At 36.3% G+C, this 27602-nt stretch overlaps 1 protein-coding gene across 2 annotated transcripts; it reads left to right on the forward strand.

Annotated features, from left to right (window-relative positions):
* Nucleotides 1-4810: 4810 nt before the first annotated feature.
* LOC149846918 (uncharacterized) lies at nucleotides 4811-27363 on the forward strand. 2 transcript variants are annotated; one of them, XM_089996659.1, is made up of 8 exons: nucleotides 4811-5175; nucleotides 5927-6295; nucleotides 6397-6656; nucleotides 10152-10293; nucleotides 10586-10957; nucleotides 11112-11243; nucleotides 24562-24690; nucleotides 24776-27363. In XM_089996659.1, the coding sequence occupies exons 1-8, from the start codon at nucleotides 5053-5055 to the stop codon at nucleotides 27062-27064; spliced, it is 3816 nt and encodes a 1271-aa protein (XP_089852785.1). In that variant the 5' UTR covers nucleotides 4811-5052; the 3' UTR covers nucleotides 27065-27363. The 2 variants fall into 2 exon arrangements, with proteins under 2 accessions (XP_089852785.1, XP_089852786.1); XM_089996660.1 differs by having other exon boundaries at nucleotides 10607-10957.
* Nucleotides 27364-27602: the final 239 nt, after the last annotated feature.

Consider the following 27602-nt stretch of genomic DNA (forward strand, 5'->3'; position numbering starts at 1 on the left):
TCTTGGCTTGGTTAATTTTGCATGATAGGGTTCAGACTCACAGTTATTTAAAGAAGTTGGGCTTTCAGTTTCCAAGTTGGTGTGTGTTGTGTCAAGCTGCTGAAGAAACTACTTTTCATTTATTTTGGTCCTGCCCAATCTTTGTGGCCCTATTTAATAGGATGTGGAGATCTCCGAACATAATTGTCAAAGAGGAGTCTTTTGCGCTTGATTTGCTCCTGGGCCCTATTGAAATTAGACGATGCAAGCAGTGGAGACTGATCTGGAAGACATGGTTGCTTACTATTTGGTGGTTTGTTTGGATGGCACGCAATGATGCTACTTTCCGTCAAATTTCGGTCATCCTTAATCATCTTGTCCATAAAATCCTGGTTGACGTATATGCGATTTTACGTATGCATCTTAGAGACCTTTCCTTTCATCTGAACAACGTTCACTCAACGGTGGTTTCTTATAATCCAGCGGATTCTGGTTGAGCTGGCTTTGTTGTTTGTTGCTAGCTGTCTGTAGTTTCTTTTTCTTTAGCTTTTGTTTTTTCTATATTTTAGTTTTGTTTTCTATTTTGTTCGGTACATGGGTTCAACATTTTGTTGATCTTCATGAGTATTAATGTTGATCTTCTTCTCTCTCTCTCTCTCTCTATACAGTCCGTTCCTCCTGTGATTTGTTGCATGCCCAGTCTAAGTGTTGATGAATTGCCCATCTTTTTACGATTCACTTAGGGTTGGCTGAGCATAGATTAATTATTTTTGTGTTAATGATTTATTTGGTTATTTTTCAAGATTTTGATTGTCGTAGTATTCGGTTTGCCTGCTTGTGGGAAATTTGGGTTGATTGTGATTATCAGAAGGAGCCATGGCATCTCAAATTTGTGTTTGTAAGCAATCTGAATAGGGTTGATTGTAATTATCAGAGGAGCTAGAGCAGATATTCACTGACCTCATGTGATCCATAATAATATCAGTTCAAGAGGATATGGGTCCTTATTGAACTAGACTATTTAGGTATGAACTTGAGATTACATGATTTGGATTGTATAGCATGCCCTTGATTACATGTTTGTATAGCATGGATTATATTTTTAGTAGGGTGCATGACTCAGCCTAAACTATAAAGGATTGTATATATTGTGACCATTTATGTATAATATCACTACAAGGGGGACCATCCAGCCAAAGGAAGGTCCAAAATCAAGAACCAACGGGGACCGAACGACTCCTCTTCTCTAATGCTTGAACATCTCATCAATCAGGTGCTATATATTTGTTTTTTATAATTTATTTAGTAAGAAATATGCTTTACATGAAGACTTTATGACATATAGACATGTTTTTCAAAGCATAAAAAATCGACGTCTCACAATGCATTTAAAACTTTACAATACAAAATATTGTGGGTCTTTGATTTTTAGCACATTCAAAAACGCATTTAAACATCAAAATTTCATAATCCAAAACATGTGGCTCATTAAATGAATGATAAAAATCCAAAAACTTAATCGTTAGAGAAGAAATGTCATCAATTATCATCGGTTATAGATTTTGGACCAACCTCTTCTCTTTCTCCTATATATATATATATAGTGGTTTTGTACGTGATCTCTTATAATGGTACACGCTTGTTTGTATGGATCTAGCCATCAAATGGTAAATGCAACCGTACAAATGTGTTTAACATAGTTTTATTCAATATGTTATAAGGTTTTATCATATCTACTACACCATAAGATTTATTTTTGAGATGGTGAAAAATCAGTGGTTCACAATTCATGGAAATAAGAGTGGTTTAGAAATGATATAAAACATCCTATTTGAGTCGAACTTTAACCCATGGAAATAGTAAATACCTGAATCTTATAAGGATTACATGAACCAAACCCAAACCATATTCCCTAAAATAATTTTTTTTTACCCTTTTTACATTGAAAAATGGTGGATCTTTGTTGAAACTCGGGTCAGTTCTGGGTCTGGTATGAAATTTCATAAACCATACCCAACTCTCCATATATTAATCGGATCCTTTGGGTTCGACCCAAATTTTAATCGGATCTTCTTATTTATCACCGGACCATGACCCTATAAGGTTTGGTACAGGTCGAATCTGGGTCAAACCCGACCCATTGATACCCCTATCCAAAACATGTTGCTCACTAATTGAATCACAACAATTGAATATGTTAAAGTCCAATCCATGAAAAACTCTATTGTTAGAGAAGGAATGCCGTGTCTAATCCAAAGGCAGACGATTTTGAAAGCTTCTATGCTGCCTCTGAATTGCTATGTTAGCCGGTGCCCCTTTACCCTTGTCCTTGTATCTTCCTGCTGTTTTTTTAAAGTTAGCTGGGGTTAGGCAGACACCTACCATTACAATAGAATTTTCTTCCACTATTTTCCATTAGACAAACACAACATTTATTGATGGTCAGACATAGGTTGGGTTGGAAATGGATCGGATACCCAATAAACATCTTCCAGAACCGTTTTTCCAATTGCAGGCCACATTGGGCCCTTTTGCCCATTGCCAATTTAGATGCGACCCAGATCCAAAAATTCAAACTCTCAATGCATGTGTAGGACGATAAGTTTCATATATACGGTTCTGCAAATGTTGCCAACCAGATCTGGACTATGTTCCATTATCTGTTAGCCAGGTCATACATGCTTAATTTTATATCTTAAACATGCATCTAACACACACATGTTAACACATACATACACATGTATGGTTGGATCTGGACCATCTTGGTTGTGGCTCATATCAAATCTCTTCTCATCACTAGAGGCAATTCCAAATATTAGCACCCAAAGTAACAGGAGCATTTTCACCAAATCACCATTGTTCATTGTAAATTAAGGTAAAGAATACAGTTTCAAGAGCAGCATTTTGCATTGGATATAAATTTGCACCTATGTTTTTTCAAATAAGTTCTATATGGAGTAGATAGTAGTAAATGTATACCCTTTCACATTGTTAGCAAGAGATGCATAATTTATCTTATGGTGAGTAGCAGTAGTGCAATTGAGTGGTAGTTGTGCTTGTGTGCAGAAGCCAGCAAATTATGAAATTAATAAACTTAATTATGTTTTTTTTTTTTTTTATAATTGAAAAGAAAAACATCTCAGACGCCTCATCAGGAAGAAGAACTCATATTCAACCTGGCAGCAAGGGACACACTCGTGGGTTTGGAATCTGTGATGTTTTAGTGATGTTCATGAGTTGTGAAAAGGCTATAAACTCGATGAACAAAACTGGATAATCTCTCTTGTCCATCCAGAGAATCGAGCATTCTATTATATAAAATAATTGGTTACAATAATTTTGGAAAGTCTTCAGATGAATACATGTTTTTGATAATTAAACACGATAACAACTATCAGAACGATAATGACAACAATTATCAAAACCAATAAATACATACAAAAAAACACTTATCAAAAACGATAATTCTGATCTCACCTTTAACTCCTTTGGTTTATCCAAAATGGTGCCATCAACCATCATGGAGGGCTGGAGTTTTCTATTGAGAAGGATTTTTTTTTTCTAAATTACCTTATCAGTTTTAACTGCTTTATTTTTATCCTTATCAAGTTGCTCCTACCAAATGAGCTGAACCCTCGTGGGTCTAAGAAATTTATTGTTCATCATTTCAGTTTGTCCCAAATCAAAGCGAACGTGCCTTAATTACAATGTCCAACGATTAATTCCACATCTTTCGTGTTTGTAAAATCTAATGCTTGCCATGGAAAGTTCAGGCTTTCTACAGAAAAGTACAAAAAACAGTGTTTCCAGTATTTTCTCTTGCACCGTGTGATGCAAGTTCACCTCCCGCAAGGATAGGGCCCAATTAGCAAAAGTTCATTTAAAACACGTCTTTCAAAAAAAAAAATCTTTAAAAATTAAAACAAATAGAAGCTTAATGTTAGCAAAAGATCAAGTTTTTTTTGGAAAATAAATGTTTAGAACATGAAAATTTATATTAGCAAAATACATAGTTTTATGAAATCCCGAGTTTAGATCACTTTTTTTCTTAAACACGAGCTCATATCACATTGAGTCTTAAATTGGAATCTCATATTTTCCGTACTCAAATTTGATTAAAAAATCTTATATATTTTTATTTTTCCCCTTTTTTTATAAAAAATAACTTTTTTTTTGAAAGGCAAGCTGGGGTTAGGCAGACCCCTACAATTATACTATTGGGTTTTGAACATGCAATCGGAGCCTGTTGGAATAAAACTTACATAAACACGATGATTTTCTTGTAATTGCTCTCTATCCATTTTTTTGAAATGCAAAGTCTCTTTAGTCATACACTTCATTAATCATTATTTAGGCATAGATAGGGAGGATCCAGTCCTTTGACATAACATGGGTTTCATCCTACATTCAATTGCAGCCATTCAATCAAGGGTTAGGACTGATCCACATTTTCACTTGGATGTGGACTAGTCCTAGCTGTCTAGATGCTTCAGCTGGACGGCGAGGTAGCATGAAACCCATCCTATGTCAAAGGACTGGATTCTTTTTGGAGTTTAAAGGGCCCCACCTGTACCACCAAGGCCTCAGTCCAATAAGACTGGAGCAGAGTCCGAACCCACGAGAGTCGAGCCTGGGTCTAGGTAGAGACTCTAACGGCCCTCGGCCGGAAGGAACCGACCCAACCCAACCCAACCCAACCCGAGGAAGGATTAAAAAAAACAGAGTAAAAGAACAAAAGGGAGAGATCCAAATCCAAATAAGAAATTCCCAGCATCCCCAGCAGCAGTCATCCCATCTTCCCATACATATGACATGCATACATAATCATCCTCGTCATCAATCCATTATCCACCCAAAGATAAGCCAAAGATCTCCTCTTTCCTAAATTCCTCCATTTCTTACTCCACGCTTCCTCTTCTTCATAGACCTCTATCGACAACTGTCCGATCTGTAACCTGCGAATCCTGGCCGTCCGATCAAATCCTTTTTAGGCGAGATCGTACGACGGAGATCGATCTGGATCGTGCCGGGGTTCATCTGGAGGGGATGGAAGCGCTCCCGATCGATTGAAAGATGCCCGGAATTGCGCAGAAAAATGCTCAGCTCGGTAATTCTTCGAGTGTATCCGGACCGAGGTCGTCCAATGGCCTCTGGTCTAACCTTGGAGACGACGTCTCCTACGATCAACTCCAGAAGGTGAACAAAAGCAAGAGTACCATTGCTCTCTCTCTCTCTCTCTCTCTTATTTCCTTCTTTCGTTCTTTGTTATTTTTTTAGCTCTGTTAATGAAATCGAATGGCTGTTATTGATTTGATTGTGTTTTCGGAAGCGGAATCGTTCGGAATTTCGATTGGAATCAATCTGTTGAATCGCGTATTCGGCATGGATTAGTGCTTACATGCGGACAGGGATTTCTGATTAGGAGATGGAATTTTTAATTAATCATTTGCGTTTTTCTGTGATTTATAATCCTAGAAATAATTAACAAAATATCACTTTTAGGGAGATTTACGTCCGATTTAACAAAAAAATGTGATTTCTTTAGTGAATCTAGGTCTTTATTGATGATTTCAGTGATCGCTTTGGGGTCATTGATCTGCGACAAGCTGCATAAGACTGTTTTTGTTTATCGAATTTAATGTTAGAGCTCTAGAGCAAAGTAACTTATCCAATAACCAGTCTCATTAGAATTGTTAGTCTGGGAACAGATTTCCTGGTTAATTTCGTTCGAGTGCAGAACACAGTGTTTTGTGGAGTGAAATTAGCTTAATCAATCGTTAAACACTGCAAGATTGTTGTTTTATTGCCACATTTCTTATTGCATTCATTCCTTTTCCTCACTTTCTAAATTGGAGTCACGGTGAATCATTTAGCTCAACACACCATTAGACTCATTCAATTTGATAGTTAACCGTAATTGCTTACGTACATGGTTTCTTTGAATTAGTTCTGGAGTGAGCTCTCCCCTGCGGCACGGCATGAACTGTTGAGAATCGACAAACAGACACTCTTTGAGCAGGCTCGGAAGAATCTCTACTGCTCTCGTTGCAATGGGCTGCTGCTTGAAGGATTTTCACAAATTGTCATGTATGGAAAGTCGTTACAACAGGAGAATGGAGGAGGGAATTTCACGAGCAAGTCTGCAATTTGTAGAAACCAGACTAGCAATGGATTGAAAACAGCATCTGTGCACTGCCACGATGATGCCCATGACCCATTGGTTCATCCATGGGGAGGCTTGACTGCTACCAGAGATGGGATGTTGAGTCTGTTGGATTGCTTTCTCGATGGAACATCGCTTGATACACTTCAAATTGTATGTGAAATACTGATACAATCAAGATTGATCAGATTAGTTTTGCTTCCCCTTTTCTTCCCTTGGACTAAGTTATTATGAATCAATCTTCCAATTTTCAGGTATTTGATAGTGCACGAGCAAGAGAGCATGAGAGGGAATTGCTTTATCCTGATGCTTGTGGGGGTGGAGGCCGAGGTTGGATAAGCCAAGGGATGATAAACTATGGGAGAGGACATGGGACGAGGGAAACTTGTGCTTTGCATACAGCCAGGCTTTCCTGTGACATTCTCACGGATTTCTGGTCTGCGTTGGGCGACGAAACAAGACATTCTCTCTTGAGGATGAAGGAGGAGGACTTTATTGAAAGACTTATGTATAGGTGGGTATGGTGTGTCTGTGTGTGTGTAATTGTATTATATATTTTATGTTTTTTGATGTGATTGCTTCCATGCTTAATGTTAGCATATCCTAGGAATATGTGAGTCATAGCAATTTAAAAAAGAAAAAAAAAGATGAGTCATGGATCTGATCATAATATTTATATTGCAGAGCTTTCAACTCCGTTATTTCAATTTCCATTTGTTAAGACAGATGGAAATTGAAATACACAGAAAATTGATAACTGTTTTGCTGGTTCAATGTGGGCACTAAACACTGTGTGTTTCTCTTTGTGTCATAATTGAACTTAAAACAGTGAAAAATGTTGCATGCAGTTTCAGAACTTTCAGTTATTTTCTTGGTTCATTGATTCTCCAGATTTAAGAGTTGTGCAACTGACTCAATATCTTCTAGCTGGTTGGATGATATGGATTCTTATTGTCTAGAAAAATAAAGGAGAGCTATGGATTTTTATCCTGTGTTCATGGTGATCGAATTCTAAGTGGATGTGTGATTGACTAAGAGTTATATATTAAAACTCGAGCACCATCTAAAAATGTTTGACCAGTGTACAAAATGTTCACATGAAGACAAGTTGTTGTAAATGTCTGTGAGGTTCCAGGCACTGAAAAATTTCCACCTTGTTGTTGTTGTTGTTTACAATCAGGAAAGATGTATGTTCTTAAGCTTATTCTAAAACCAATTTCATTATCTATTTCCTTTTCATATTCCCATCTTCAATTATCTATGGATTTTGTCCAAATTGGTCCATCCTTTTAAGTTCAAAATAAAGACATTTTGCTGCATACAATCATGTATTTCTTCTGATCTAGATCATGTTATTTGAGAAACTGTTGTGTATTTGTAGACACAACAGTACATTTTCAATATTGACAACCAAAATTAGAATGCGTTTGTGTGACTGGTGATAACTTCCAAGAGAATAAGCCATCATCATAGTGCAAAAGATGTTTGAGTTGTGAAGCACAAATTTCCACGTTTGCATCTGGCTATGAATATATAATCACTATCTTTAACCCTCAAAAAAGGCATCTTTCTTGATAATGTTGATATCCAGGAGATAAAGTTCAACTTAACACTCAGAGAGGAAGATATCAGTAATTAATTTTACATCCAAGTACCTTCTAGTTTCCTACATAGAAGCATTAGACTACTAGCAGGAGAATTGATAGAGACAATTTCATCCAATCTAGGTCAGGCTTAATATAGTTTGCTTTATAAGTCAGAGTGGAGAGCTAAAAGATTAGGTATCATATGCTAAAGTTATTAGATGGAAAACTGGTAACTGGAAATAGTTCTGAACTCTTTGTGTGATGATATCTGTGTCTATGTTTGTTTCTCTGAAGTCATCTTGCCTAAATGTATTATTTTTTTTGCAATTTAAGGACTGAGCATGGATGAGTTTAAATAAAAACTTTCTTGTTTGGATATGCTCAACTTTTTCTGTATTAGCTTGTACCATGGATTGCTTTTGTTCAGTTTGCTTGTAATTTTCCCTGATGCAGGCTGGAGAAGCAAAAGAAATTGACCCTGTTCATCTTATAGAATTTACAAATCTGAATACCTAAAATATTAACCTAAAAGCACAAAGTTTCATTCAACATTGCAGACAGATCAGAACCTGATGCCTTTTATTTCTCATGAGTCATGAACTTATATTAGATAGCCCAATGGCCTGCGTCCCTTTGGTCAAAGACACCCATGCAATTTATGTCACATTCTCCCATTATTCCTCCACTCTTATCGCTGGCTGCTTTCTCGTTAACAGCTTGACAAATTTGTGTTTTCCTTTTCAAGCTCAGACCATCCTTTTCATGGGTTTAGTGACCAACAGTGACCAATTCGAAATTGATGACCTTTAGTGATTTGTCCGCTCTGGTTTCAGGGCTGTAAGCATTTTGATAATTTTCTTTTGCACTTATGTATCATAAGTTGCAAAGGTGCTTGATATTGATGAACCTATATTATTACTATAATGAATATTTTCTTCCATAGATGCATTGCTGGTCATGTCATACTAGAAGCTAGTAACAGTTTAGGTCTGACATTATCATCAAATTTGGAGCAGACAATATCTTTATTTTTGAAACTGAAAGATTGTCTGAACAGTTCCTTTCTAGTGGATGATAAATTGTAATGTTGTGGCCGATACTGTGTGACTTGGTATACCAAGATTGTTACCTATCTCTGGTGTATAAGAACTGATTGGCTTGAACCAAGCAGAACTGCCATAGATAGGTTATGTTAGTTAACAAATATGGCTATAGAAATTGGTCCCTTATAGTTGAACATAGTTCTTGTTTCTGATCCCTTGAAGAATTTGATTCGTAGTTCAAAGCATATCTCACCATTATGTTCTGCTCATAGTCAAGACTTCCCGTACTTTGTAAATCATGCTCTCAAACCTAATATCCTATATTTTTCAGTTGCTTCTTATCTGCATTTGCTAACGTAGATACTCTTGAATGTTGATCGATGCTCTTGGTGGCAATAGTTTAACATGCTCATTTAAGATGGCATGAATCTCTGGTTGTGGAACCACTGTGTTCTAATCAGATTTGAATCAGAAATTGAATAATTGGACTTCCTAGGAGGCAGGTCTCTTTTTAGTTCATTCACCATTTACTCCATCTCTTTTCCAGAGAAACAACAAAGATTTCCCAATGTATAAGCTAGTATTTGCCGTCCCTGGGTTGCTGAAAATACTCATATTTGGTGCTCTGACATCCATAGGTAAACGAATGAGGTCTCAGACAGTATAATAGTTATTATTATCTCTAACTCCCCATTTGTATCTATAAATGGTTTCTTGCTTTTATATTTATTTTAAATATCAACTTGTCGTGTTTGAAAGTTCTACTTTTCTAAAACAAGTTTTGATAAATAAAAGTATAAATTGCCCCCTTTTTAAAAGACAAGAGGGACCTATTTTTCTTTTCTATTCTTATTTACCTTCTCCATTGCACCACATCCCTTCATCACCACCACTACTATGACTATTCCTTCTTTACCACCATTACCACCACCACTTCCTATTTTTCAACACCAAAGGCCACCATTGCCACTGCCACTACCACTTCCGCTTCTTCGACACCAAAACTACAATCACCACCACTTCTCACCATCTTCAACACCAAAACCACCACCGTCCGTCCTTCAATGCCAAACCATCATCACTTCTACACCAACCCAACTCCTTCAATATCAAAATCACCACCACCTACCTTCAACACCAAAACCACCATAACCATGCCGAATGTTCATCCTTCCTATGCCTCTTTTCTTCATCTTCTCCTATTCGTCACCTATCTCTCTTTCTCCTTCATCCTAGTTTGAATAGTTTGTGATTCGACCATTGACTTAATTATAAATAAATGCAAAATTCTTGTTTATAAAATGTGTTTCTGTTTATGTTTCTAAACAATAAATAAAAACACATCCAAACAAGGCCTAAGAAATAGTTTTGATGTTGCAGGTTTGACAGCAAGAGATTTTGTAGAGATTGTAGAAGAAATGTCATTCGTGAGTTCAAAGAGTTGAAGGAACTGAAGCGGATGAGAAGAGAGCCTCGCTGCACCAATTGGTTTTGTGTTGCAGATACAACCTTTCAATATGAGGTGTGTTTGTCCATCTTGGTTCACTAGATTCTTAGAGGAACTACAGTTTAGTTTTTCAGTAGATCTCCTATTATCTTCTTTCTTGTCTTTTTTGTGGTTTATTGTTAGTTCTAATAGTTATCTTATCAGTTTTTTGTTTGTGATATTTAGCAATAAGTTCATGCCTTTTCTTGAAATTGAAATGGCCTTTTATGTTAATGCTGTTTGATAAATTTATATTCTTGATAAACATGCACAAATTTGAGATATCACAAACATGGAGGCAATCCATGATCTGTGCTTTTAATTCCAGGTATCAAATACCTCTATCCAGGCTGATTGGCACCAGTCTTTCAGTGAAGCTGCTGACACCTATCATCACTTTGAATGGGCTGTTGGAACAGGAGATGGAAAGTCAGACATTTGCGAGTTTGAAGATGTTGGTATGAATGGGAGTGTCCAAGTGGATGGTCTTGATTTGGCTTGTTTAAATGGATGCTTCATTACATTACGAGCTTGGAGGCTAGATGGTCGTTGTGTTGACCTTATTGTAAAAGCACATGCATTGAAGGGCCAACCATGTGTTCATCGCAGACTAATGGTGGGCGATGGTTTTGTCACTATCAACAAAGGAGATAACATTAGAAAGTTCTTTGAACATGCCGAAGATGCTGAGGAAGAAGAGGTAGTTTATTCTCTAACAGCATCTCATTAATCATATTCTTACATCTTCTAAAAGTTTGCAACAGGAATCATTACATACCAAGTTGTGGATAAAGGCACTTGATGGTTTCTGTTCATCATATTCTTTGTTAACATTTCCCCAATTCTGTTTGCAGGATGATGATTCTGTCGACAGGGATGACAATGAAATTGATGGTGATGGTCCTCGATCTCAAAGGCATGCAAAGAGCCCTGAACTTGCTAGAGAATTCTTATTGGATGCTGCAACTGTAATTTTCAAAGAACAGGTGTGTTTTAATCCTGCTAATTGATTTGCTATTCTCATGTGCTGCCAATATTAAGTTTACTCTTCTTGTGGTGATATATCTGTTAACTGTTCAAGGACTAGGATATAAAGATTTTGAGTCTGAAACAAAAATGTAACGACCCCAACTGACCCTCGTAAAATAGTAGAATTTTTGTTTTTAAGGAATTACCAAAACTCACCCAAGGATCCGGGGTACATCACAAATTTAATATACCAAACCACAAACCAAACCGTGCATTGAATCAACTGAAGAAATAAATCAAACTTTATTAATTTATCAAAAACTCAAAAAGGTCCAAGAATATAAAAATTGACATTCTAATCAAGCTGTCCTGTCAGAAACCAGAACACCAGTCACAACTCTCAAAGCCTCCAGCTAACGACATCACTGATCATCTGTGCTTGTAAAATAGTTTTAAGAAAATGGGTAAGAATCAAAGTCCTCGTACGAATTCCTTTAAAAATTCAAATAGTAAAGGAAATAGCATAAACAAATAACATAAGCCATAACTTACCACAATTATTCTACCATTCAAGCAATCAACTAAATATCATGCAGAAACCAATACCATGTGAAACCACATAAGCATGAATGCATGAACTAATGCTAAATAGTAAGATATGCATGATTCAATGCACATGCATAAATAACTTATTAAGTTATTTATCAGAGTTGCTTTTGCATGCATGTTCTTATTAAATGTATATAAATTTAATTTTCACTTTTCCTTAAACCTGCGGATACTCAAAACGGGCACAAATTCTCGAAGTTCAAGTTAGGTTTTCAATTATAGCTTAATGCAAAATTTGTATTTTATTACTGGATTCTACACTTATTCCTCAATCGATATGAGGAAAACATTATCCATCGGAACATTATAAATCAACATCTAATGTCGGGACATCAGGAAAATCAACATTCACTAACGCCACTTTCTTGGTATATCAATAATTGCAGCTGAGTCAACAACACTACCCTCAAGCAAAATAGCTAAATCTTCCTGAAACTGTGGCCGAGAGGTGAGCCACCATATCGAGTTCAGGAGCACAATCACACACAGAGTTTTAGTATTCTCACGGTCCCCATAACTGCCATTCAAGATTCTCATACTGTAGAAGGAACATCAAGGAAGAGATTAATTATACTATTTGGTCTATTTTACCATTTTAAATTAATTTCAAGTTCTTTACGCAAGAACCGTTTTGCAAATCCACATGCAAAACAAACAATTTCAGGACCTGGCTCTCAAAATTTAACAGTGTAATTAAATTTGGAAAACCAAAAAATTTCAAAAATAAATTTTGCAATGCACAAATAAAATCAACAGTAATTGGAGCAACACATGCTCCTAGCCTACACGGCCCGCAGTGGTTCACATTTGACTACTGACACATCTTAAAATAATTTATGCAACTTGCAAAAATTCAGTGAACATGCAACACACACTGTTTCTAAATATGTTCACAATACACATTTAAAACATACAAAATGAATGCACATTAGGCAAAGCACATACGCATGCGAATACAATGCTTGCAGAACACACCTTTCATGATCAATTCCATGTATAATCAACCAAACATGCATATGATCACAATCATGCAAACATCAAAATTATTTTCAGATTCATGCATATGTTATGCATAATTGCAAACATATGTATTAATTCAGAAAATACATAATTCAATCACAATCATGTAACTGGCATCTCAAAACCATACACAACTAGTGCGATAATCAGGCCAATAGCTGGGGTTGATCCATGTACATGATCAAAATCATGTACATGAGTTAGTTAAGCTGAAAAATACATATTAACAGTATGCTGGCTGATCTATGTACATGATCATAATCATGTACATGAGTCGGACAAACTTAAAATAAATTCATATTCAGCATGCTGGTTGATCCATGTACATGATTATAGTCATGTACATGGGTCGGCCAGACAAAACATAATCATATATGCAGCCTGCTGGCTAGCCCATGTACATGACAGCCAAACTTGTACCATATGGACAACATGCTGGTTGATCCATGTACATGATTAAAATTATGTACATGGGTTGGCCAGACCAAAAGAATCATGTGTACAACATTTTCAACATGTTGGCTGCGCATATACATGAATACGACACTCGATCATTTGAAATATATAAATATTTCGATGCATGAATACCAACATGACAAAATCTGAATCAAAACAAATATTCAGATGAATGAGCACGTAACTTCGACAAATCTGAATCAGAGAATACATTTAGAATGCATTGATATATAACTCTACAAGTCTGAATCAAACAACATATATTCAGATTCATGGATATATATAACTCAGCAAATCTAAACAAAAACAATTTATTCAAATGCATAAGTATGTAACTGAATAGATCTGAATCAATACAATATGTTTCGATGCATAAGCATGGAACTCGACTGATCTGAATCAAAACAGTTACACATGTAAATTGACAGATCTGAACTAAATATATGCATGTAACTTGGCAGATAACTTGGCAGATCTGAATCAGAACAATTACACATGTAACTCGGAAGATCTGATCCAAGTATATTCATGTAACTTGGCAGATCTGAATCAGAATAGTTACACATGTAACTCGGCAGATCTGAACCAAGCATATGCATGTAGCTTGTCTGATCTGAACCGGGACAATGTGAGCATGTACTCGTCAGATCTGGATCAAACAAAAATATTCAAATTCAATGAACAAAAGGGTCGATAGACCTGAAAATATATTTCTATATGAAGTATGCCTGAGCAAAAAGGAATACAACAAATCTGAACCATAATATATATTCAGATGGATGATCTACACATCTAAATCATAAAAAAAAATATTCATATGCGTGATCTACAAATCTAAATCACAAAACATATTCAGATTTATAAAAATCGACAAACGTGGAGTGTATATATATATATATTAAGATGCATGATTTAAAAATCGATATGCATATTTTTAGCATAGATGAACAAGGGAAATCGACAAATCATAAAAACATTTACTACACCTATATATATTGATAATATATATACATATATAGCTGTTAAACAAATCAGATTTTCTTTTTTCCCCCTAAATCCATGCCCAAATCGATTTATACATATTTCTTTCCGTAAGAAATTAGAGAAAAACTCGTACCTTGAATCGAAGATCGAAAAAAGATAGAAAATCAATGGGTGTTTAGAAAAAATATTTTTCTTCTCTTTCTTTTCTTTCTTCCTTTCTTTTCTTTTTTCTCTAAGCCTCACACGATTTTTCCTTTCTTGATTTTTTTCTCTCACCTCTCTTTTTCTCTCTATATATCATACTCTCTCTCTAGAATACAAATTCTAGAGAGAGAGGATTGTGAAAATCTCTATAAAAAGAGATTTTGTGTATAAACACAATGCCGGAATCATGAAGTGTGCACAAAGGCACAAAGGAGAACTCTCACAAGTGCACAAAGGCACGGATACACATGCACAAGGGCATAAAAAATATCAACTTTAATAACTTGAGTCCCAAAAGGGCTTTACAAAAAGAATTGTTATTGCATATACACTCACAAAAAAGTATTATGTTTACAAGGGCCACTAAGGCCTTTTTATAATATAAAGAGAAGCCATAGGGTGCAGCTCTATATGACTGTTGGAGCTGCATCCAACAGTCACATTTGTGACCGTTGGGGTAGCTCCAACAGCTATATGGAGTTGTCCCTTTCACAACAATGAAAAAGAAAAAGGTGTAAAAGGCAAAAGTAAATAAAAAAGAAAAGTAAAAATGTTAGCCCATTAGGGTGGTTGACGCCTATTGAGTAAAAGGACTGAAATACCCCTGATGGGTATTTCAGTTTACATTAGAGTATATATACATGCGAAATATCCCATGTGACATCTCATTATATATAAAAGAGACATAATATTTTAACACCCCCCCTCAAACTTAGGGTGACACAACCGAAAGTTTGCCAAGAAGGAATCTAAATCTTGGAGAACACAGCGCCTTGGTGAAGAAGTCTGTCAGTTGATATTCTGATGTAACATAAGGAAGATCAATGGTTCTTCTTAAATATTTTTCACAAACATAGTGGCAATCCATCTCGATATGCTTCGTGTGCTAATGAAATGTGTGATTTTTGGCAATGTAGATTGCACTTTTATTATCACAACATAATTTTGTGGGCCCTTGAACTTGAATATTCATATCTTCCAACAAGCTGCGAATCGAAACAATCTCTATGGTAGTAGATGCCATGGCTCTATACTCAGCTTCAGTGGTTGAAAGCGATACTTTTTGCTTCTTCTTGCATCTCCAAGAGATTAATGATTCACTTAAAAAAATACAGAAACCAGTGGTGGAGTGACGGTTATTTGGGTCACCTCCTCAATCAGAGTCAGTATAAGCAATTAAACTTAATTTAGACGTAGAAGATAGAAATACTCTTTTGTTTACTGTACCCTTTATGTGTCTGATGATGCGAAAGATGTCGCTCATATGGACTGTAGTAGGTGCATGTTGAAATTGACTAGCAACATGTACTGCGTGAGAAATATCAGTCCTGGTAATGCTGAGATACGTTAGGGATCAAACCAGTTGCCGGTAAGGTATGAGATCTTTTAGGAGAATCCCATCATCAATCTTCATCTTTGAACCTACTATTTCAGGAGTTTCGCAGACCTTGTCATCTGTGATTCCTGATCTGTTAAGAATCTCACAAGCAAGTTTAGTTTGAGACAGAAAATAGCCTCTGTGAAAATAGGCAACCTCAATTCCCAAAAAATATGTCAAAAATCCTAAGTCTGACATTTTAAATCTTGAAGTCAAAATAGATTTAATGCTCTTGATTCCTTTGATATCATCACCTGTTATTAACATATCATCAACATATAACAATAATATAACAATCCCTGCATCAGATTTCTTAACAAACAATGCAGTGTTAGTATAGCATGAAGTGAAACCATTTTCAGTCATTACATTGTTAAACCTATCGTGCCAAGCCTTGGGAGTTTGTTTCAAGCCATAAAGAGCTTTACGAAGACGAAAAACTTTATTTTTAGGAATTTTCATACCAGGCAGAATAATATCCATGTAGACTTCATTAAGATCACCATTTAGAAAGGAATTTTTGACATCTATTTGGTAAATATTCTATTTTTTAATGGAAGCAATGGTGATGAGGCATCTGACAGTAACCATGCGAGCTACTGGAGCAAATGTCTCTTCATAGTCAATCCCGTATTCTTGGCTATACCCTTTAGCTACAAGACGAGCTTTATACCTCTCAAGAGATCCATCACTCTTGGTTTTGACTTTGAACACCCATCGATTTCTTATAGTTTTCTTTTCACTGGGAAGCGTTTGAAATTCCCAAGTGTTGGCTTTTCTAAGCGCTTTAAGTTCACTTTCCATGGCTTCTCTCCTTTCAATACATCATTTGGCATCTTCAAAATTTTTTGGTTCAAAATATGAGTGAATGGCACTTAAGCAAGCCTGATATTTAAGAGAGAAAGAGTCAAAAGACACAAATCTAGAGGGAGTTCGTCTAGTTCTCTCGGTTCTTCTAGGGTTTGAATCATGTGAGGGGATAGATTCGCTAGGTTCACTATACTGCTCAATAGCACTTCTAAAAGTGCGTCTATCTCTATAAGTATAGGTGATAGGGTCTCTAGTTATATTTTTTTCTTGAGAGGTAGTAGGGTTAGAGTTATTGTTGATTTCAACCACTTCATTGTCACTGTTATATGTTGATTCATCATCACTAGAGATATCATCTTTAGATAAAAGATCAAAGAGAAAGTAATAGTCGACATTTTCTAAATGAGATTCATTCTTTTCAAAACCACTATCATTTTCCAAAAAAATTACATTCCTTGAGACATATAACTTATCATTTTTAGTATCATAACATCGAAACCCTTTTTGGGTTTCGGAGTAGCCAAGAAAGACACAAAGAATGACTTTAGGCGAGAGTTTATCACTCTTATCTGTAAGGACAAAACACTTACAACAAAAAACTCTCAATCTATTATAATCGTTTTTTTTTTCATATAGAGTTTCAAAAGGAGAGATTTTATCTAAATTTTTGGATGGGAGACGATTAATAAGATAAACTGAAGCAATAGCCGCTTCGGCCCAATTTTTTTTTGAAATACTTTGGGAAATAAGAAGGGTTCTAGTGGTTTCAATGATATGTCTATGTTTCTTTTCGGCTAACCCATTTTGTTGTGGGGTCTTAGGACACGATCTTTGATGGATAATACCATAGTCTTCAAGATATTTCTTAAATTCATTGAAAAGATATTCGCCTCCGGAATCAGTCTTAAATATCTTTAAATTACTGTTAAATTGATTTTTAATTATCATATGATATGATTTTAAACATGAAAACACTTCATGCTTATGTTTAAGGAAATATATCCAATAATATCGAGAAAAATCATCCACAAAAATCACATAATAGGCAAAGTCTCCCTTAGATATGATGGGTGCCGGTCCCCAAACATCCGAATGAACAATTTCAAAAGGTTTTGTGGTAAACATAGATCTTTGTTCAAAAGGCATACTTCTCATTTTTCCAAGAATACAATCATTACAAGAGAAAGTACGTTTACAAAGGTTTTTAATAAAATGCAAATAGGATAACTTGGTGATGTTGGGATGACCAAGTCTTTTGTGCCAAACATTTATGTCTTTGTGTTGGGCCACATTACAAAAAGGGGTTTTAGGGATTTGAAAAGAATCCACATAGTACAAGTCTCCCTTCCTAGAGCCTTCCTCAATCAAATTCCCGGATCGGTGATCCTGTATTAAACATTTATTAGATGAAAATTGAATATCACATCCAAGGTCCGAGAGTTGAGAGACGTAAAGTAAGTTCAAATTCAATTTAGGTATAAATCTAATTTTGAAAATAAAGAAATTTTGAGTTTCAAAGTTTCCAATCCCCTTAATTTCAAGAGAAGTGCCATCCGCGGTTGAAACAAAAGATGGTGACAAACTTTTAGAATATTTGGAAAGAGAAGAAAAGTTTGGAGACATATGAAATGAAGCACCCGAGTCTAAAATCCAAAAAGTTTGACCTGGAGGGGAAGGGGTAGATACGACGACACCGGAAATGGCTCCCTTAAGAAGAGGTTGAAGAGCTTCCATAATTTGATTCAAAGAGAGAGCTCCATTTGTGAAAGTAGATGCTCCTTCTTCTTTTTGAGGTTGAGATGTGGTAGCCATAGCCAATAATTTCTTCCATTTGGGACAAACCGGTTTGATGTGTCCCGGTTCCTTCCAAAAGTGACACACAATTTTGCTATAGTTCCTTCTACCACCTTGTCCTCCATTGGATTCTTGATTTTGATTTTGATTTTTAAAATGTGGAGGCTTATATGTCCTCAAGTTGTTTCCGGGCCTAGAAACCGCATTCACCCCATCAAATTCTTCTTGATTTGTGGGCATTGCAAAAACACTTGGACTTTGCTTGCTAATGCCCATTCGAGTTTCCTCTCCACTTAATTTTGTAATGACGTCTTCTAGAGAAGGAGAGGTGAAGGAGGATAGAAGAGAAGATCTAATTTGCTCGACTCGGGCCTTAACCCATTCAAAAAATTAAAAAATCGATCTTTTTTTAATTGCTTATGACGAAGCTCTATAGCCTCTCTACTCCACTTTGGTTCGAGCATATCAAGCTCATCCCAAACGGAAGAGAGTTCGGCAAAATACTCCCTTATAGTCATTTTCCCTTGGAGAAGAGTTAACGCCATCTTTTGGAGATAATACTTATGGGACAAGTCCCTAGAGGTATACATTTTTTCAAGATACTCCCATGCTTGAGATGCCTTTTTGAACTTTATAATATTGGCATTGATTCTCGTCTCAACAGAGGAGAAGATCCATGACAAGATTTCAAAATTCTTCATTTCCCACTCATGTTTTTTGCTATATTCTTCAAGAGCTTTGGTTCGATCATCTCCCTCAAGAATTTTTATTTTTTCTCTTTCGACCAAAGTGATTTTAGGCTCTGGTTTCGGAATCAAACCTTGAACGTAACCCCAAAGACCCTTTCATTTGATGTAGGCTTCCATATTGCTGACCCAAACATGATAGTTCGAACCACTAAGTTTAAAACCAAAGGAGAAGTGAGAGTCTTTTTCGCCCATTAGAGAGGATAGAAGATGAGGAAAACCACGTACCTCAAAAGTTTTTCACGTCTTTCTTGACAAAAGAAGCTTCTAAAATATTGCCCGAGAAGGATGACTCACTTCAATCTTAAAAATCTTAAAGGCACGATTTTTGAGGCACTCGAAAATGAAGATACGCTCGATCCTTCTTCAACGAGGCTCTGATACCATGTGAAAATCTCTATAAAAAGAGATTTTGTGTATAAACACAATGCCGGAACCACGAAGTGTGCACAAAGGAGAACTCTCACAAGTGCACAAAGACACAGATACACATGCACAAGGGCATAAAAAATATCAACTTTGATAACTTGAGTCCCAAAAAGAGCTTTACAAAAAGAATTGTTATTGCATATACACTCACAAAAAAGTATTATGTTTACAAGGGTCACTAAGGCCTTTTTATAATACAAAGACAAGCCATAGGGTGCAGCTCTATACGATTGTTGGAGCTGCACCCAACGGTCACATTTGTGATCGTTGGGGCAACTCTAACAGCTATATGGAGCAGTCCCTTTCACAACAGTCAAAAAGAAAAAGGTGTAAAAGGCAAAAGTAAATAAAAAAGAAAAAGTAAAAATGTTAGCCCATTAGGGTGGCTGACGCCTATTGAGTAAAAGGATTGAAATACCCCTAATGGGTATTTTAGTTTACATTGGAGTATATATACATGAGAAATACCCCATGTGACATCTCATTGTATATAAAAGAGACATAATATTTTAACAAGGATAACCCACCTTATTTTATATCTTAGAGTTTGGTCTAGAAGGGGGTGACGTCCCCTCTAGATCAAATCCTTAAAGAGTAGAGTTCTACTAAATGTAGAATTCTACCTCTTCTAGATATTATCTTCTTAATTTTATTTATTTTTTATTATTTATTTTAATTAATATTCTAAAGAATATTCTAAAGGGTGACGCCCCTTCTGGAAGACTCTATGGGGTAGAGTTCTACCCCAGGTAGAACTCTATCTCATCCTATCTCTAATTTAAAATTTGATTTTAAAGTTTTAAAATGGCGATGGATTGATTTCAGATCCAGATCTGGATCTAAGATTCAAATCCATATGGATCTAACCTGAACCAGATCTTAGTCAATATGGATCCTAGACTGGGTCCAGATCCATATTAATTTAGATCAAACGGAGCGGATCCAATCCGATCCAATCTAGAAAAATGTCAAAAATAGAGGCCGAAGCAGATCTAACGGTGGTCATACCTGAATTTCGCCTGAATTTAACCTTATTTTTGCTCAAATTTAAAGGCTAACAACTAAAACTTTCTAAAATTATAAATAACTTATTTAGCTCTTGTTAGTGGGCTCTGGGCCACGCCCAGACCTTGCTGATGTCACCTATATTTTAATATATTTTTCTATGATTTTATCAATTATATATATAATTCAAAAACTATATTTTTCAATTTTAAAAATCATGAAAAAATACATGATATTACAGAAAACCCAGTAAACTACTCACTGTGATGATTATTGGTCTGTCATTGGACCTAGTGTTGTGAAAACTAACAAATTTTCTGTTTCCATGGAACTTCCACTGTTCCCTTGTTCTTTCTTCATTAATTTCCATTGTTGGTGAAATTTTAGAGTGCCCAGCTGGAATAATTTTTTAACTTTGAAAATGTAAAAGAAAAAGCTCTTTGAGGATTTCTCCAGCTTGGATTTTTTTTAGAATTTAAATCTCTATTTTATTTTCAGATAAAAGAGCAATTTCGAGATTCTGTTATAATTTCACGTGCTTTATGGTAGTGTTTGGCCAAACAATGGAGTAACTGCAGTCTAATATTAGATATATTTAGAAAACGACAAGCTTGATATAGTTTAAGAACAATAAGTTTGTGTAGATTGTTAGGATATGCCTCTGGCATTATAGTGTATCTATTTTGGGAAAAATTTCCAACGATTGTGCACCATGGAAGCTCTAGTAGCTTATGAAGATTGCTGAAGCAGAGCCATGATAGAATTGGTCCACCCTTGCATATTTGTGATTTTATTTGGATAAGAAACTCAGATGTATTGCTTTTCCTAAAAATATTTGGACATTAATCTAGATGTATAGATATTCTCAAGAAAAAGATAGACGCATAGATGGAATTTTTGTGTTGTACTGGCAGATTTTTTTTGTTCTTTTACAGTAATAAGGAAAATGTTTCATTCAAAAAATAAATTTAAAAAAGAAATGCAGCCATACATGCAAGAAAAAGCAGGAAGCTGTTCTATGCGAATGAAGGTTAAAGGATGCTCCTGAGTCAAGTAACTAAGGGGAGGGAAAGGTCAGGGCAAAAGGAGAGTGGGGTAGACACAACAGTTGCTAAAGTGTATCAACTCTGTCTACTTTTAAGAGGAAACCAGAGTACTACTAGGTGACATGGAATCAACTAAAGCTGAAAAAGCATGGAGGAGGAGAAGCCAATGTTAGCATTTGATGTCCCAAGGATGCTGGTGCAGCTATGCCTCTGAGTTTCTTTTTATTTGTGCATTTGTATTTATATGCCTTATTGCTTTTGCAATAATGAGGCACAATGTTATTGCATTCCGAATTGGAGTTTCCTTCAAATGGTGGAGGTTGAGGAATAAATCTAAATGATGTGCCACGCCTATAATAGGTAGAATAAAATCAATTAAGCTCTTCTCATATTCGTTTGTGGCTTTCTCACTCATTGAATATTTTCTCCTTGTCATCTTCAGCTTGGGGTGTGAATTTTATTTGTGGATCTAAATTTGTGCATGAACATACTGAATAACACCTTTCCAACAATAAAATTTTACATGGCTGAAGTCTTATTATAGTTTTCAAGTTCAGCTTAATTGGAAAAATGGTGATTAACTCCTTTTCTTTCCAAGTCATTATCAATACTGATCCCTGACGCATGGAAGCTGGATCAACTGAAAACAGTGTTATTGAGTGTACAGTAACCAGAAATATGACAAGCGAGCAGCAGATTTAGTTAAGATAGATCTGCTGAAACCAGTGCTTCTGTACAATAACAGGAGATAGCACAACTGAGCAGCAGATAAGTCATTAAAAAGAACATACATTACACAGAATACTTAATATATGCAGTGCATAACCTGAATCAGATGTTCATATCATGGAGAAATAGATAGGTAAATCATGGTTCTAGTAAGCAGCATAAAATCGTAGAGTATCTCAGACACGTACAACAGAATTAGATACTGAAGTGTATCTCATACACAAATACACAGGCCAAACTCTGTCCTAGTAAACAGCGTGCAACCAGAACAAATATTTCACCAAATATTCTTAAGTCATCATGAAATCATAGCCGACAGAGGTTAGATACTAAAAAAACCAAACCAGGCAGATTAATACAACAAATCCTTTGTGTGGGAAAAAGAAACAGTATTTACCCTCTTACTGGCAGTTACTAAAGAAATAAATGCTATTTATACTCACCAGACCAGCTTCGTAAAGATGAGGCATCACCTTCTGAATCATCAAACAAATGCAAATAACCTCCGAGAGAGAATTCGCCTCAAACATTCAGGCACGATAATGTTCCCAGACATCACCTGGTGGTAGCTGATGGGAACCAGTGATCCAAGACTCTCAAAGTTTCCTAACCAGAACTCATATATTCAGCATTGAGTGATTTTCATTGCATACAAGAGTTACCGGAAGCTTCTTAGGTAGGTGGGAAGCGCGCTTCCAGAAACCACTTTGGAAACTCGATACTCCTCGCTTCCAAAGCTTCATGGGAATCTTGATTCTCCTGCGCTTCCCCCTACATGCTTTCTATATGTTTTTCTCTTGTTTCTTTTCATGTGCTTTCTCTCACGCTTCCACTCCTCATGTGCTTTCTCCAAATTGATAACCATCATTGTTAGATTTTAACTCTCACGCTTCCACTCACTTCTCATGTGCTTTCTCCAAATTGATAACCATCATTGTTAGATTTTAGCAAAAATTTTAATTCTTAAATATTATAAAAGAAAAAGCATGGTATCAAGTGTAAAAAATTGGATGCTTTATAACTTTTTCTTAGTTGACATTCTTGTATTTTGAGTTGAGAATGTAATAAAAAATTTGCGTTGGCATTTGCATAGAATTTTCATAAAAATGGAAGTGCTACTTACATGGCACATTGTAATTTTTTCAAACATTAATGAGTTACTATTTATAACCCCTCTCTCTCTCTCTCCAAAACATCTTTCTCTCCCTTTTTAATAGCCATAAAATAAAACTATTTTAAATTTTTTAAAATTATCAAAATATGTTTATGTTTCTCATTATTTACTTTCAATCTTGATAAATTTATATGATGTAAACCTTCTTTTACCATTTGAATTGTCTTATAGAGCCCAGCCATATGGGCGGGGCCGATTATCTAGTCTTACACTAAACAATCATGAACTTTCAGAATAGTTATTTTTATTTTAGTTTTTATTTGCTTCTTGTTTGATTCCTATTCAATTCCCATATTGCTTCCTTTTCTACTCTTGTTTCGCTTTCAAATTGATACCTCGCTTCCCGCTTCCTATAAATTTTAAATTGCCTTGCTTCTCGCTTTCGCTTCCCATATCATTTCCCGCTTCTGCTTCTTAGTCAGACAACCTTGGTGCATACAACCTATTGCATCAGACAGCCACAAAGGATTGAATCTTACTGCTCTGTTACCATATCATGTGAGCTAGGCTTTCTGGTCGGCCGAACTACACTCTTGAAAAAGTATACAACTATACATGCAATTTTAACATGAACCTCTGGGTTGTTAAGCTAGACGTGAAGGTATTATCTATTAGTTGTTTCTATTGTCTGATCTTTTCCATGCAGCCTTCTTTTCTTGACATCTTGCCTTCTCATATGGTATAGGAAATTCACCAGCACTTTACTTTGAATGTGTTGTTTATTGGAAATTTGTTTCTGGCAGTTCTTTGAGCAGAAAATTTTTTAGGTGAAGGTGTAAATGTTAAGGAGGTCAATGGAGATGATCTTAATTCAGGTTTATATTGTTCAATTTGAATAATGTTGATTGTGAAAGAAAAACAAATCCACAAGGAGAAACTTCTTTTCTGTGCTGATTTCATGCATGTTCTATCTCATACTATTTGAAATTGAGGTTGTAGAATTTGTTTCAGGTTGAGAAGGCATTTCGTGAAGGTACTGCCCGGCAAAATGCACATAGCACTTTTGTTTGCCTTGCATTGAAGTCGTTGGAAGATCGTGTTCATGTGGCTTGTAAAGAGATTGTTGCTTTCCAAAAGCAAGTATGGGTCTGCCAAATTGTTTGGGCTTGCAGAAAATTGTTCAGTCGATTAGGCATCTCATGCATTGTTTATTTTCTTTCCATAGATCAAGTTACTTGAAGAAGAAGAGAGAGAAAAGCACGTTGAAGAACAACGCAAGGAGAGGAGGAGAACAAAGGAAAGAGAGAAAAAGCTGCGAAGAAAGGAAAAAATGAGGGGAAAAGAAAAGGATGCAGATATTATCGCTAATCCAACTAAAGATTCTCCCTCTTCAACATCTAAAAATAACTCCTCCTTGGGTACTGAAGATGAGTCGTTTCATATGTTTGGCTCAGTTGAGTCAATATTTAAAAAAGGAAATAATACACCAGCCACCCCTCAGTCTCCTGACATCAAAGTTGGTCAAGTTAATTCTGCAGAAAAGAACAGTTTGCAGGACACAGATACGAATGATGAAGTGCTCAATGTGAGAGATAATAGCAGTATTTTCACAATTGATCAATTAAAATTGCCACTTAGGAAGATAAAGTTTAGAAAAGAGCCTCTTGCAGGTCCTGCATCAAAATGGTACGGCAGACATGAGCCTATCATGGGGAATGACAGTCATGACTACATTGAGGATTCAGATGAGAAAATGCATGGCTATAGAGGAACCTCTTCCAGAAATGTTAATGGAATTCAAAGACAACCAAGATGCCAACTTTCAAAGCCCAGCTTCAGAAGTTATGCTCCGAAATTCAATGGTCAGTTTCAAAGTTCTAGTTTTAGGATGCATGATCAGTATGATCCCCATTCCAGCAGTCATATCCTTCATAATGGGTACAGGGAGAAACCCAACCAAGTGCCTGTCATGAGATCAAATCGAGGAGCTAAAAATGCAAACCAGACTGACTTACCAGTGGGCTTGGCTAGGCCATTATATAAGGGTGGCAATTTTGGTAATGATGTTTTCTCAGCTGATGGTTGGGTTTCAAGAGGCAAGGGAGCATCATGGAATATTCATACCAGTCAGAGAGAAATTCTCCATACCAAAAAAGTATGGGAACCTTTGGAATCCAGGAGAAAATTTGCCAGAAGCAACTCAAAATCCACTGTTGCTTCCAAGTATGCCAACACTCAGAAGGATGATAAAAACGAGGAACAGAGTCTTTGTGGTATGAATGGGAATGATTGCCGGTCAAATGACTTGCCGAAGACCTTGCCTGATGAGCATTCATCTAACATCTTAGGAATTTCAGTTGAATGTCATTCTGTGAATAATTCTCAAGGGTGTGAGAGCATGAACATTTTGACAAAATCTAGCTTAGAGATGTACAACTGTGGGCAGGACAAATTTAGATTTGATCCATCTCATCAGAACCTGAAAATTTCTGTTCATGGAGAAGCTGTATCTTGCCCAACAAATTCCATTCACAGCATGAATTGTGCTTCTGATCCTTCAATGAGCACCTCTTGCTCTGATAGCAGTTCATCATGCCTTAGTGAAGGAGACTTCAGTACTGCTACCTCATGCATTCAGAATGCAGAATCCTTGTCTGCATCTGATTCTGAAGATGCTAGCCCATCACAATCGAGCGGAAACTCAAGTGCGTATAACAGGAATTCATCCAGTTGCCTTGATGCGACTGATAATGAGATCAATGGAATGCCAGTGTGGTCTGGACAAAGCATTGTGGACATGGACTCTCAGCAAAATATTCACACAATGCCTAATCAGAGCATCCCTTTCCCTGTATTTCCTGCACATAGCATGGGCTACTTTCAGACAGCCGCTTCATGGCCAGCTGTTGCTGCCAATGGTTTAGTGCCTTTTCCTCAGCCTGATCCCTTACCAATGCTTGGATCCCATTGCTTTGGTTTATCAACTGACGCTTCATCTCACTTTTGCACGATGTATGGAGCTTTTCAACCTTTGACCCCTGTTGTCAATGTTGGGCAGGTTCCATTTTACCCATTTAAAGGCAATATTATGAGCTCGAAAGAACAAAGCATGACTCCAAAGATGGGGATGCATGAAACAAATGATATAAGGTCGTCCTATGGGGCCAATGCACTTAACAAAGTAAAGGAGCATTTTGAAAGACCCTTTACGAAGAGTCGTAGCCATATCTCATCAGAAGATTTGCCACATCTACAAGATGGTAATCTTGGGAACATCACATCCCATGATGGGCCAGCCTTTTCACTGTTTCATTTTGGCAGCCCAGCTGAAGGGTCGTCTGGATTCCTTATGAACCCAAACTCTTTAAAAGAGGAAGTTATTGGTAATTTTCATTCACATTCACATATTTCTCCTCCCGTGCAAGCTGATGTTGCACAAAGAAAGAAAGAAGGCATGATAGAAGAATACAGCCTATTTGCAGCAGGCAATGGTAGTGGGTTTGCGTTTTTTTGACTACTTTGGCAGATTTGCAGAAGGCTTATGCATCAGCTAGAAGTTGCGGTCTCTTGGAGTCCTTTCCATTGAGTAACTTCAGCGGCATGCTGCGAGACCCTGTAATTAGATACAGAGTGTAGTCTAAGATAATCAGTTTTGCATGCTTTTTCTGTTGGTTGCTATTCAAATTGGTGTTTATCGTTTTTTGACTGTAAAAATACTGCAAGCTTGTTAATGATGTTTCCTGTACGAGATGAGTTTTTCTCTATCAATGAAATATATGTTGATATTTGATTGGCATAAATTGTTGCCTGCAAGGTGTTCTAATTTGTTTACGAACCCTGTTGTGCACGTTCGAAAAATTTGGGGCCTTTTATTGTGGTTATATGAAGAGTTTCAGAAGCAAAAAGAGGGTAATCTTGGTTCTATTTGGCGACAAATATTACATTCTGTTTCAACTTGTATAGACTTAGTGGATTGGCTGGCTAAATCAATTGATACAGTAGGATTGTATCTACCATTATCTTCAGCTCAAACAGAAAGCTAAAACTGATTA

Source organism: Nuphar pumila, chromosome 2 (genome assembly GCF_984573655.1).
Source record: "Nuphar pumila chromosome 2, dmNupPumi1.hap1.1, whole genome shotgun sequence".
Classification (NCBI taxonomy): domain Eukaryota; kingdom Viridiplantae; phylum Streptophyta; class Magnoliopsida; order Nymphaeales; family Nymphaeaceae; genus Nuphar; species Nuphar pumila.